This window comes from Cyprinus carpio, chromosome B25, assembly GCF_018340385.1.
Source record: "Cyprinus carpio isolate SPL01 chromosome B25, ASM1834038v1, whole genome shotgun sequence".
Classification (NCBI taxonomy): domain Eukaryota; kingdom Metazoa; phylum Chordata; class Actinopteri; order Cypriniformes; family Cyprinidae; genus Cyprinus; species Cyprinus carpio.
In genome coordinates, this window is record NC_056621.1 from 8396714 (window position 1) to 8411296 (window position 14583).

The 14583-nt window shown below is 38.8% G+C and overlaps 1 protein-coding gene across 6 annotated transcripts; it reads right to left on the reverse strand.

Moving 5' to 3' along the window:
• Positions 1 to 1881: 1881 nt before the first annotated feature.
• Positions 1882 to 14264, reverse strand: LOC109063907 (serine/threonine-protein phosphatase 6 regulatory subunit 3-like). Of its 6 annotated transcripts, none has more exons than XM_042753653.1 (26): positions 14059 to 14264; positions 11337 to 11512; positions 10967 to 11200; positions 10679 to 10865; positions 10466 to 10603; positions 10183 to 10248; positions 9596 to 9708; positions 9345 to 9458; positions 9133 to 9262; positions 8701 to 8853; positions 8431 to 8589; positions 8267 to 8331; positions 8038 to 8153; positions 7873 to 7958; positions 7659 to 7745; positions 7322 to 7368; positions 6917 to 6971; positions 6684 to 6814; positions 6479 to 6600; positions 6208 to 6382; positions 4819 to 4916; positions 4548 to 4731; positions 4221 to 4238; positions 3256 to 3363; positions 2547 to 2633; positions 1882 to 2468 (listed from the first exon to the last, which is right to left on the reverse strand). In XM_042753653.1, exons 3-26 carry the CDS (start codon positions 11191 to 11193, stop codon positions 2417 to 2419), a joined length of 2718 nt encoding a protein of 905 aa, XP_042609587.1. In that variant the 5' UTR covers positions 11194 to 11200; positions 11337 to 11512; positions 14059 to 14264; the 3' UTR covers positions 1882 to 2416. The 6 variants fall into 6 exon arrangements, with proteins under 6 accessions (XP_042609587.1, XP_042609586.1, XP_042609584.1 ...); XM_042753652.1 differs by having other exon boundaries at positions 7322 to 7401; XM_042753650.1 differs by having other exon boundaries at positions 7322 to 7419.
• Between the last annotated feature and the right edge of the window lie 319 nt (positions 14265 to 14583).

Genomic DNA, 14583 nt, shown 5'->3' on the forward strand with positions numbered 1-14583 from the left:
TCATTCAAACTCGACAGAAACAAAATAAAACTCCCCAAACCTGTCCGGGTTTGTCTTTCCTCAGTTCAAACAACCATCGACCCTAGTTTTGGCAGAAATAAACCCTAAGCTAATTCACAACGTTAGATGTGAAAATGTCGGAACAGCAGCGGGTGAAAGAGCGTAACTTAACTCGTGGAGTTTTGACTACAACTTCGAGAGAGGAAATTACAACGTTCACTGGCTAAAATTAAGGTTTCACACCACACTAAAAATCATGTACACTAGCATAAAAACATATCATAATCAAATTAACTTACCTAACTTGCATAAATTCTCCAGCAGCTGTGTTGTGACGTCAGGTGGCGCGCTATTTACAGCAATCCTGTATTATTGCCTGGCGTATTACAGTCAGGTTACAGTAACACTAAGCTATACTGTAAAATATTCCCACCAAGTCAAAATTACCCAGAATGCAATATAAATTACAGTAGTTTACTGTAATTAATAAATGTGGTGTTGTACTATAGGTTTTTACAGTAGTGTGCTGTTAAATCTACAGCGATTTCTAACAATTCTGATGGTGTTTGATGCATGTTGCATAACATTTGAGCTGCACTTCAATAATCTGACCACAAAAAACAGACATATTTCTGTATAATAAGTGTCTTTGATGAGAAAGCATAAATGTTGATATTTTGCAAGGCTCATTGAACATTATGATTCAACAAGCCTTGTAAAACTCAATCCTGTGATCGTCTTATTTTTAGCAGTGTTTTCATAATGCTGGCAAAGCAGTCATTACAATAAAAAAGCTTAGAATTAAGGAACATTTGTTTTGTTTTTGGAAGACGTCTCTTATGCTTAGGCTATTAGAACCAAAATCTGTTTGTCTAGTGTTAAAACCCTTACAATTTGAGTCTTTATTTACTGCATTCTGACAATTAGTAAATCCAACATTAGCAATCTGGTTGCTGTTCTTACTGATTTCTTTCATGTTTGTCCTCAGCCCTTTAGATTTGTACATTTTAGGTGTTTCTCTGGACTCCATTCAGGCCATTGTGCCACTAGTAATGAGACCAAGAGACAAACTGAAAAACTAATGAATGACAAATTCTGAGCTTAACCAGTCTGGGAGACTTTACTGCCACCTGTTGGCTTCAAAACATAAAATGTACTGTACTGACCTGCAAACTTGAAGTTTTTAAATAGTCACGCCTTTCAGCCTTTCCACTCAGCAAACTATGGATTTTCGAAATTACCCATTTTAAAAACTCCCTGGTTCACAAGTCTAACTGAAATACGCCTGGCTTATTTGGTAAACTTGTTTTATGAAACAGGCCCCGAGACTCAAGTAGGTCAGGCTTTGCCCAGATGAACAGCATAATCGATTATTGATCAGATGATCAGAAATATGTGCAATTCACAAACAGAACCTTTTCCTTCTTGCTGGCACAGATAGCGTTTTATTACAAAAAGAAAAAAGTTGATGCATGATCGTAGCATTACCAGGAATATGCTGCATTCCCATCACTCTTCAGGTAGAAAGGTTGACTTGTTTGGAGAGGATAATAGTTATAAAAGTTGGGCTGTACTGAATGCAGGCCCACAGGTAAGAATCACTCTTACTAGCTACATGCAAATGGAGACCCATCTGTCCATTCACTCCAGTTTTAAATTTCATCAAGGGGGGCGTGTAAATAACATACCATCTCTCTGAGAATAAATTAAGTTAAAAACTATACCAAAAAGTTTCTTTTGTCCCGATCTTTCTTATGTTGAAAGGATACAAGAAACATTTACAAATAACACCAGTGGCAAAATAAATCATTTCTGAATATCTCAAATCAGTCTCCCCTAACAATAAGCTTAAAAATAAAACAGACCGACATAAGTTGCCAATTTAAGATTCTGTGGTAGCTGTTGCTTTTACTTGGAAATTAAATAGCAGATGTGTGTGGGCAAGAGGAAACTCCTATCAAAAAGACAGCTTATGATTTGGTCACACATTGACGTTCCAATCGGTATATTTCGGTTTTTATCAATCCTCTGTTTCTGTATACATTTGTCTTTTATAAAATATTTTTTTTTTATTCATACAATCATTTTTAACTATAGCAACATTACTATTCACTTTTAAGTGGCAAGATGTCAGACAGATCACCTCATAAGAACAATAGTATATAAACGAATGCAAAAAAAAAAAAAATCATTAGAGTATGTTTCTCTTCATAACAGTTCAAATTTTCTGTACAACTGTCTAATATGAATATTGCTGGTCCTGATCTGGTGGCATCAGTGCAGTGCTGGAGTAAGAGACAGCAGCAGCAGCGGTGATGGTGGTTTCTGGGGGGCTCCAGTCTGGCACTGGCCTCTCCTGGTGGTCCTGGAGGAGGGGTGTGCGTGTGGCAGGAGCTGACTGACAGCACTACTCTCATCATGCCGGACCGTTCACTGCTGCCTCAGGGTTGGCCGTGCGCTGCTCTGATCTGGTTGGGAAAAGGAGAGGGGCTCGGTGTCAGGGGTGGAAGCAACACTAAACTAGATGTGGAGGGCACAGAACTCACTTGGCATCGTCCATAGCGGCTGCATCCTCAAGAGGACCGTTTAGAGCTTTGCAAGTGGCTTTTGCTTTCTCTTCTAAGTGCTTTAGACTGAAGAAAAAAAATTACAATGTTGGTTAAATGGAAAAAAAATAATTTTCCCTATACACAAAAGAATTGGAAACACACCCATTCGTGTGTCCAAACTTTTGACTGGTACTACATATAGAATACAGTATATACATAAACAGAATATATACACATGCACATTTTTTGCAATGATTACTCAAATGTGGTGATCAAACACTTATGATGTGACAAAGACATGTAATGGAGGCAGGGCATTTAAAAATTTAACAAACTTTATTATCCAAAATATGTCTGACATCAGTGCACTGAACAGTAAAGAAAACTGTAAAAATCTCATGAAGTGACTCTCAGAGCAGTGCTGTAGATTGTTTGTGTTCACGTAAACATATTGAGGGAGAAGAGACTGAACACACCGCAAGCATCACGCACGCTTCAGTATTTATATAGTAAATGAAACTGCACATCTGCACCATTCAGTCATACAGACACACGCAGAACAGATGATATTATTTCAATTAACAAAAAATATCTTTATCAATTTTAGTACACAATAACAACTCTGGTCCCTAGACTCTACTAAAAGCAAATGATTCATTTTATATTAATAGCCTACTTTACTGACTTTATAAATAAAGACTCTTACCCTGGTTTCTGACAGTTGCTAGGAGGACAGTTGCTTTTCTCCACTTCCCCACTCTCTGCAAACAATTTTGCAGATGCATCTTCAGAGGTAGATCGTTTCTCTTCCTCACTACAGGACGATCAGAGAGGACAGTGTTTTAAAAAGCTTTCATTGCCACTCTTTTAAAGAATAAAACCCCCTTTTTAAATCCCTGTATAAACATGCAGAATGGAACAAACCACATTAAAAGCAACGGGGCTAAACGGAAATGTTCTGGAATGGGATTTGGCAGACAAGTAAGATGTGAGCATGACATACAGAGACGGGAAGTGATTATGAACCACACAACAGCTGGTTTAGACGATGAACTTGTTTAGTATGTGAGTGTGAAATGGTGGTGTAAAATCAAAGCTAGCAATTTTACAAAGTGATTGCATGCCAGCCAACTTTACCTTTAGGGTGGCATCAGTACAAACAGTCATTTAATTAATTATAACCTCCTCTAAAGCCTCATGCCATGATTTCTGAACAAGGGAAGGTCTACAGAGATGCATCCTCCTTTATCAGACTGATTTACACAAATTAAAGTCCATGCATGGCCCAGATTTTAAAGGGCCAGCTCATACTCATAAATTTAGCCCTGCAAAAGAGCCATGGGGCCTAACCACAGCTGAGGATGAGAAGGGAATCCATAAATCTTCACCTGCGGTGTTGGAAAGACTGGGAAACATATGGGCTTGAAACTTTTGGGATCAGAATGAACTACATCTAAGGATGCATGGGGCATTTCATGCCGTTAACAACCAGCACATCTGATATTAACATGCAAATGGTGATGGATACATTACGGTTTAAAAGAAAACAAACAAACAAACATACTAACGAAGAAACAAAACATGGTTACATATCAAAACGCAGTGGCCAACATGGGAAAAACCAACCAAAAAAAAAAAAACAAGACACGCCCCCTGATTGGCTTTACATACCGATACGATTTCAACACTCTGAAGCCACACGCACACCAAAGAGAGAGAGGAAGCTCATGTTGTAAGAGTTGCAGTTCAAGAAGGACAGATTGTTCTTTTTTTGCGTTCTCAAACAGACAAAACAGATGTTACAAAGCTCTGCATATTAACAGCCCCTGTTTAAGAGAGACACAGTGGGCGGTCCAGGGCCTGGCTGGCTCTAGGTGCAGGAGGAGGAGGATACGTGACAAGATCAGGTCTACATGCAGAGTGAAGTGAAGCTTGTGTCTCAAAAGGGGAGAAGAGGAAATGATGCGAGGCACTGTGTGAGAAACCTGCAGGACTCACCTCTTGAAAACAGCAGTTTCAGTTTTGGCATCTACAGTAAGGCTGACCGTCTCCTTCATAGAGCCGTTGGTGACCGTTTCTGTGATGCGGTCACTGACAGGCTCTTCCTCGGGGTCCGAGCCGTCTCCAACCTTTCCTCTAGGGGAAGCCGGGGTGGTCTCATTGGGAAGCCACTGATCTGTGTCTAAAGAATTAGATTGTCTTATTCTAACCACTGTGTGTTAGAATAATGGACACATGGACAAGAGGAATCTTAAGAGTCTATTCTTACTTTCTTGCTGCATGGGTGCGTTGACTCCCAGAGGGTCCACCGTTTCTATACTGGTCTCCATGGCTACCGGGGAATTGCTCCTCAAAGGATCCTTGGGGCTAAATAAAGGAGAAAAAAATGAACATTAATGAATTTTCCACATTTACTTGTTCAGTGCTGCATTTTGTACATCAGTAGTGCAAGTTGCTTGCCCCTTCTATAATCAATAAACACGCATGACTTAATTTACATATTAAAGGGCACCTATTATGCTAAATCCACTTTTACATGGTGTTTGGACATAAATGTGTGTTGGCAGTGTGTGAACACAACCAACCGACAATGATTTAAAAAAAAAAAAAATAAATAAAAAATTTCGCCATCACCTGCTTTCAAATGGAGCAGCACTTAATAGACAGAGTTGTAGATCACTGACAAGCAAATCGCGGAACCAGATTCACTGACTAAATGCGCATGAACATATCGTTAGATATATCGCACAGCGCGGGGCAAGCTATGCAACATTGTGCCGTTTTGTTCCACTTTCAGAGCATTTTGCTTCCCATATGTACGGCTAAACACCAGTTCTCTAGCTCTCAGTTATGTTGCTTCTACCAGCTGTTTATATGCAATGTAGAGATGTCTACGCTACGCCCTCCTCTGGAGATGGGGGCGGGAATATGCAGCTCATTTGCATTTAAAGCGATACACTCCAAAACAGCTCTTTTTTTAGACACACCCAAAAAAATTACATTTTCCAGCAGTTAAAATAAATGATCTGTTGGGTATTTTGGGCTGAAACTTCAGACACATTCTGGGGACACCAAAGACCAATATTACATCAGGCAAAAAGGGGCATAATAAGTGCCCTTTAATAATGCCATTTTTCTGCAATTTTTCCTGAATCCTCAATTAATTTCGAAACGATGTAAAGATGACATTTTAAGATTTTGTTTAATGCCAATTTTTTACTAAGTACTATGAATGAAGGCAAGTATCGCTGATACCAATACTGATATAAAATCATCTATTAAACTAATCTTTCTTATGAGAAAATTTAATAGGCCTCAGCAAGAAGAAGAAGAAGAAGAAGAAGAAGAAGAAGAAGAAGAAGAAGAAGAAGAAGAAGAAGAAGAAGAAGAAGAGGAGGAGGAGGAGGAGGAGGAGGAGGAGGAGGAGGAGGAGGAGGAGGAGTTAGTAGGGTTTGAAATGAAAAAAAATTTGTTATGATAAAAATCACATTATAGTTTTGATCACATCACAGTGTATTTGTGGGAAAAAAAAAGGCAATAGCTATATATTTAATTATATATTTTGTTTTAAAAATAAATAGTTCTACATCAAAAAAATATATATATATAAAAAAACTGGTGCATTTTAAACATGCATTCAGATGTCAGGTGAATGTACCTGACAGGTGTGAAGCTGGAGAAGTCAGCCCAACCCGACTCTGCATCTGTGTTTGGAGAGTTCCAGCCCGCAGTTTCAGGCACTGCAGCTGGTGAGGTGGACACAGGTGCGCTGGGAGCCATGGAGCTGCCCGTGTCCATAGGGATGTCATCAAAATTTGCCGTCCATACCGTTCCTTAACCAAAGCATGATACAGAACAAGGATGTGTGAACTAACTTACTATAGAAATAAATATTATTAGATATGGCAGCTAATCATTTATATTCTGACCATCCCCAGAGTCCACTTCCATTCTGTCATCAGAGGTGGCATTGGCAGAATCAAACGGGTCTCGCTTCCCATCCTCCTCCTCAGAGTCCGTACTCTCCTCGCTATCTGTACTTCCTGAGCTCCTGCGTAGGAAGAAAGCCATGGAGAATCAACACACCGGCATGATGAAAAATGCTTTAGAAGTCTGTTCCAAGGATTACAATACCTGGTACGTCTCTGAGCTTCTGGAGCAAAAGTGACGTCCTTCTCATCCCAGATATCTTCCTCATCTGATCCAGTGTCTTCAAACTGCTGGATCTTCTCCTTACAGCAGGCCTCAAAGAGCGCCATGTTTGCCTATGAGCACAGCAGGAACAAACTATGAAAACATACCATGAGCTTTTCAATAAATTCAACTAATAATACACATTCATTTGAGCAAATATCTGACATACTTACACTTTCATTTGTATTCAAGGAAAAATTGATGTCTGATATTCTATCAAAAGGAATACTGCAAGATTAAAAAACAAACAGATTTTAGTATGGTTAAGCCCTTAAGACAATGCGCAGCACCCGTCACCCACAACATCACTGACTGTCACCATGTACACCACACCAGTCTATAAAAACATGGATAATCAGAACGGAGACATTTAAGTGATCAGATGAAATCTACACTGTATGATCCATGATTTATCACACACAACCCCCCAAAACAGGCTTTGTGAGTTTATTGAAAAGCAACATAACCCTAAAAATCAACCAAAGCCCCAACTTACAACGCTAAACCTTCCCCAACTGATTTGATACCAGCAGAAAAGGCGGCAAATCTGAAAAGCGTCATGCATGATGGGTACTTACTCCCCGACATCATCCTGATCGGCAAACTCTTCGTCATTGAAGCCAAACTGCTCAATAAAATTGGACGTCATTTGTTGCATCTGATAATCAGAAAAGGCCTGGCAAACCCAGGACCAATGATAATGATATAGTCTTGACACTACAAAGAAGCTTCATTTCAAAACAGCTGATAGCAGTTAAGCGTCTTGCCTCAAAAAGCACTCAAAGGACTAAACAATTATAAATGTAGTCTAAACACAACTAGATATATTTTGTATATTTAGCAGTACCATAAACATAAGCAATCAGATATTACAATAGCAGCAGCTTTTGTGAGCTCATCCTGGCACAGACTTACTTGCTGTAGGGAGGAATCCTGATGAAACCCGCTGTCTTTGAAATCTACCTCATCATCGCTGGATGAGTGTATGTGGTGTGTGTTAACCTGAGAATGTTTAAAAAAAAAAAAAAAAAAAAAAAAAACCTTAGTTTTGATGTCAAACACACATTTATGAGCATTGTAAGACAAAAGCAATTGTTTCAGTAGACAGTGAATAAAACAGCATACTTACTAAGTCTACAGTGTTTTTCTTGTTTGTATCTGCTAGCTGTCCTGAAGTAAACGCTTCCCATCGTTCCTTATCCTCCTCTGGAAGCTCTGAAAGTGAGCAAATATGAGTGGAAATGCCTATAAAAACAGTCTGATTTTTTTTTTTTAAATATGCGTTTAAACAAACCTGAAATGAGCTGCTGAATTTGTGGCCCATTGGGGCCCTTGTCACTGTTATGGACTATAGAGTTTGCTATTCTGGTCAGGTGACCCATGTAACCTCTCCGCCGCCCACCCTCAGCCCTAAGGAAAGAGAGACGGAGGATTTAATAAAGACCTCTCCAGACAAAACCACAGATGTGTAAACAGGATGGTTCCTCTTCACACGTAAGCAATCAGTTTTATAAGTTACTCACTGCTCCTTCTCATTTGATCCCCAGGCATCAAGAATTCTTTGTATTAACTGGCACTTCTGAAAGAGCTGCAGGTCAGAATGGAGAAGAACACATTAAACTTTGATGTGTGAAGCAAACAGCTTGTGTTTCAAAGAGCGAGTGAGCGGAAAGCATGATAAACTCACATGTTTGATAAGGATGTTTTCTCTTATGGGCTCTTGGTCGTTTTCTCTGTTGATTTCAGGAGATTCACTTTGGGTTGAAGGCATCGCTAAGATCATCGCCGTACAGATTTCTACTTGCGTGTGCAGGAAATTATTCCATAAGTATTTGAAGTACATGTCCTTTAGACAAAAGAAACAAATTATTTACTTGAGAACATTTATGGCATTCAAGCACAGATTGTATTGCAAATAGATGTCACACAACTCTTTAATTGTATCTCAGTCACTCACTAGTATGACTCCCAATGTGTTGAGGGCAATGAGCTCCTGGTTGATGATATGCGTGTTGGTCTGAAGAAGGCTGGTCACTAGTCGCACCACATTTAGACGAGTATTTCCCACTGGTGGATCCAACACTCCCCATGTGGTATTCAAAACCGTTTTCTAAACAAAAACAATGAAACAGCAAGATGAGTCTGGATGTTGATTTAACTCTAAAAACAACGATACAGCATATAACAACTATAAAATCAACATTAATTCAACGTATATGGCTGTGTTGGCAAGACAAGCAGCTCTTTAAAAGGACAAGATTCTGCCAGGTTATATTTGTACAGGCACAAAGTGTTCTTGTTGTCCAAAGCTTAATGTAATTAGGAATTTGGAGATTATGGTCTAAGTTAGGTCAGCTGATATAAAATTTAGCCAACACAACGTTTTCACCTTTGGGGGCTCGAGCAAAAGCTGGTGAAAATCTTTCAGCCTGGGTCTGACAGCATCTAGAATACTCTGATTGACAGAGAATGACGGATGGTTCATTCCAGGGGGGCAAATCTCCAGATGACCTTCAAACCTGAAAGGAATAACCAAGGATGATATTCAGATATCAACAAGCACCCAAAAAGGCCAAAAAAAAAAAATTAGAATGCACTTACGCTGGTCTCCGTGTCTCAAAGAGGGTTAGAAGTATCTGGATCACACTGACAATGGCAGAATCATTCTTCTCTTTGTCAAAGATGTTTGACAGCAACTGCTCTACTGTCTCTTGTCTAAAAAGGAAGACAAACAGTCCATTCAGTACTACAGCATTAGCGTGCCTGAAACTAGAGCTCAACTTCAATCCTCCCAAAAATGCCACCTTCCAGAAAGTCACTAGAAAGAACTGTATTGACTTGGACAAACTCACTTCTCCAGTGTGGCCAGCAGAGGGTCAGGCTCCGAGCAGCCCTGCACCTGGAACATTTGATCTCTGCTTAGCCGAATGATCTCACAGAGCGACTGGGACGCGTTTGAGTGCCTCTGTGTGGACGGAACAAGTATTTACTGTTACGGAGCTAGCAAGCAGGAATGGGTCATCAGGACTCAACAATAAGGGCCGGTCAGACATTTAGTTAAATTTTTTTTTTAAATTTAAATTCCAACATTTTCACTAGCTTTAAATCACAAAAATATTATAATTAAACATTTAAAAATATATTATATTTAAAAAAAACAACAATTTATATATTTTTTATTATTGTATTTTAAATCAAATTCACTGTAATACTTCACTGCAAAGGAAAAAAAAAAATTAATATATATATATATATATATATATTATATATATATGAAAAAAAAAAAAAGAATATATATATATATATATATATATATGCTTCAATGATTTGTTTTTTTCTTTTTTTTCCTCTAAATTTTTGAAACATTACATTTAAATAAAATAATTACAAATAAATTAAGTTGTTGTTCTTATTACATTGCTTTACTGGCTACACTTACATCCTCATCTTGTGATGGCTGTACCATGTCAACCAGCCGCTGTATAACTTTCTCTTCATTTAGCCACTGCAAGAGAGATGAAGAGAAAACTTTAATGTTGTTTTACGATGACAGTGAGTGGATTACTTGACTAATCTGTGTTGAATTTCCTGCTGTATTTAAATGAAAACATCCATATCTACAAAACTAAACATTGTGCATGCACAAAGCCAAACTGCTTTTTACCCCAACAAAACAGAGACGCAACATCATGAAATCCTCTCTTGTAGGTATGAAAACTCACATTTAATACATCTTGTCTAAGCTGCTGTGGCTCGATGCAGGTGAGCATCCTGAGCAGGAGGTCCATAATAGCCGAGGTCCCTATGTGCTTGATCATCAGATCCACAAAGTCTTCCCTCTTCCTGAGGAACTCTACAATCTAGATGCAAGTCAGGAGATTTAGTTCACTCTTACGCATCCATAAGGACACAATCCAGTAGGTCTGATGATGTACCTGCTCTGGTTTCCTCCCAATGAGGATGCTCAGGACCTTGCTGAAGAAACTGGCCAGCAGCGGATTGAGGGGAGGCTCGTTCTGTAGGAAGCTGTAGAGTTTCATCAGTAAATTTTCATCTTCACCCAGCCTGTCATTGATCTGGCTAACATCTGAGGTCAGGAGTTCACAGGATATGTTGGGATACCTTTACATAAAAAAGAAACAGTCATGAGGAAGCTTAGCACAACAATTATTTTTTTTTTGGAATAAATGTTTTTGTGCAAGCATCAAACATGTTTTTCTTACTTGTATTTGATCTTCTCCTCCACATCGTCATTGGGCTCCTGAGTGATGTATCCCACAAGATCCTCCATGCACTGTGGCCTCACCAGGAAGTCCACGAGCTTGTGGTTTTGAGCCTTGCACTCCTGTAAGACATCCTCTTCGTCCATCACCTCAGTCAGTGTAACATCTTCCTTCTCCAGGAGCGTGTCAATGTGGGACGTCGTGTGCAGATCAAACTTCCAAAACATGGTGCTGCTGAAGAAAAAACAAATGGGAGTGGTTTTCAGATACATAAACTAAAAACGAAATTAGGTTTTTGGTGAGTTTTGCATGATCATTATGACTGTGAAGACGCTACATTTAAAATGTGACTAATTATGAAAAAGCTTACCTGAGTGAAGCAGAGACCAGAGGGTAAAAACTCTGATTAAAAATAAAATAATGCTTGTGCTCTTTGGGACTTTTGGCCCATTACAGGCACCACAGGCAGTAGAAACTGGACAGACCCTTAAATAAAGGACACATGCAGCAGAAATGTCCTCTGCCACAGCAAAAACACTCAAACACCTGCAACAGAACAAACAGGAAAAAGAGGGTTATACATAACATTACACATTTGTGTATAAAAAAAAAAAAGGGAAGTCAAATATATCTCTCAAAGATCAGCCACTTCTATAAACAGACCTGCTCTTGATCAAATGATCAATACTAGCCACGGCATTACAAACAAATATATGTGTGACCCTGGAGCACAAAACCAGTCGGAGGTCTTTGGTGTATGTTTTTTGTTTTTGGCAATAGTAAATTGTATGTTTTATGATTATAGGTTTTTCTTTTATGCCAAAAATCATTTGGATATTAAGTAAAGATCATGTTCCATGAAGATATTTTGTAAATTTCCTACTGTAAATATATCAAAACTTAATTTTTGATTAGTTATATGCATTGCTAAGAACGTAATTTGAACAAAAGGATGTTTTTCTTAATATTTCAATTTTTTGCACCCTCAGATTTTCAAATAGTTGTAACTCGGCCAAATATTGTCCGATCCTAATAAACCATGCAACAAAGGAAAGCGTATTTATTCGAAAAATTGACCCTTATGACTGGTTTTGTGGTCCAGGGTCACATATTACAAAACACATACTGCTAACAATAACAAGAGACCTTTTCCAGTTCGCCAGGATCTCAAATAGACATCATTCAAACAAACAACTTCCAAATGTTGAATTCTTTCTAATTCTATGAATAGAGCCTGATTTAATACAGAAACAATGCACCAGTTTACAGTGACAAAACAAGCAGTAGTTTTCTTTGTGGGGGAAAAGCAGATGAATGTTTCAAGAAACCCAACCAAGTTCCTTGTTGTGACGTTGACAACCTAGCAACACAACAAATACAGTTGCACTTTCACCAGACTAACTCCGAGTTAGTAATTGTGGTTTCATTTTCTTTTCGTTTGTTCTTCTTACAAGGAAAGTGTGCATAATCTCTAACTTAAGACACTCAGTTATGTTGGGTTTAATCTAAATGTCCATTTGACAGCTCTGGCATCAAATTGTTTTAATTGGAGACAACAACACGCAGCTATGCATTATTAAGAGAATATTTTTCCAGTCGGTGGATGGATGCACACCACTGAGGTGAAAGGTTACCAAGCTGGCAAGCAGCCATCTTGACTTTCATGAATGGCTAAGAGGAAGGAAAGCTTATTAATAGACTAAGGGGGTGGGGCTAGGCTCACCCGAAAGAGCTTTGACATCAGGCTACTTCCATTCACCAGCAAACATGCTTTCCGCCAATTTACACAATTTTAAAAACATTGACAAACAACCCAAAATTCTTCCTAAAAGAGCTCCTGCTGTCAACGTCAGATTTTAAATAACAAGCATTAAAACATCAAACTGCACAATGAGATTAACCTGAAGTCTTATATAGATACAATGATGATCTTTCAATTCAAAAGTATGTGGCCAAATTACTACACAATACTTCTGTAAATCTGTATTACGTTACACACATATGCATAAATAATAATTTTCACAGTATTGGCTTTTTAACTGAATTGATCAAATAAAAATGCAGCCTTTGTGAGCACAAGGGGCTTCTTTCAAAAAAAAAACAAAAAATGTAGTGCATGTCTAAATTGCAGAAGTATAAAAATAAATCAAGGAAACCTAACAATACAGTCCATCAAAGTGATGGATGATTATCTGCAGCACACCCTCGATTCTGAACTCACTAGTCATCAGTGACGCATGTATAGCACTAAAGATGATCTGCCGGAGTGAACCCTAAAAAACGTGCTGCCATGTCAAACCAACCTGACTGTTTACAAGAGCGAGCGATCTGCTCATGCTAACAGTCTTCTAGGAGCTTTCACATGCAATCACATCACACAAAACTAGAAATAAACAGCCAGAAGATTTTAGTGGTGTTTATATGGATGTGCCAAAATAAAGGCAAATACAGAGATCTGTGATACAAACAACTCTGCAGAGATTGAGGACTCTTATCAACACTTGTAATGAAATTACATACTATACTAGAAAAAAATGACATTTTATACCCAAATCAAACCTAAGCATCAATGATCCTTATTAAACACATTAATAACAATCTTATATAACAACAGACAGTCCTGTTTCAAAACAGAATGAACATTTCCAGACGGGGTTTCTGTTGCTGTTTTTGGCTGTCTCAATCCCCAGTGAACTAACGTTACCTACCTAACGTTAGACAGCATTTTGGAGCACCATAAGCGCGTTTGAACATCCCAATACAACCTTCATATGCACTTGCACTGGTCAAAAACGTTGTCTATGTGGACAACTCAATAGGTTTTGCCTTTGTGTCTCACTTTCTGAAGTTTTTCGGCATGTCGGGCCCCGGCATCAGCCGACACTGAGCTTCCGCCGGAACAATATTACAGATTTGACACTTTCTCAGAGTCTGGGTTGGTTTAAATACGTGGTAGTCCCGCTAAATGTGAGAAAAATTCAGTTAAATGAGAGAAAAGGCTGGAAATTTATGCTGTTCTGACTCGGCAAAACAGAGAAGTGGTAACTGGCTAACGCTAGGCTAACAGAGACACACACCACACAAATACGTACCGATTAAGAAAGCGGAATCCTGCCAAAGCCCGGCATGAAGACTGGCGAAGCTTTGAGTAAAACGGTCACCGGAATAAAAAAGAAAACTGGGGCGAGGTATGATAGAATGAGGTGTTTATAACAGATTGTGACAGGCGCGAAAAGAGAGACCATCAGAGTTCACTTTTCAAGATGGCGGCGTTATCAACTTCAACAACCCCAACCCCCACCTGAGCTAGAGGAGCTGTCAATCAAACCCCACTGCTGCGCGCTGATTGGCTACAGTGGGTGTCAATTATAGCTGGCGTGTTTGTTAATCTCGGACTGTGTGGGGTACATTTTTGATTTATAAATTCCACGAAAACGGAGATGATTTTTACAAACGTGTGCCCTTTGTCAGAATTAAATAAATGTCATAATTACACATTTTAGAAGCAATATTTAAGCGAAACCGAATCATTAGACACGCCCACACGGCAGTTAAGCCCAATAGAATTTAGTTGGATTTAAAATACCTCGTCTGATTGGATCACGAGAATGTCAATC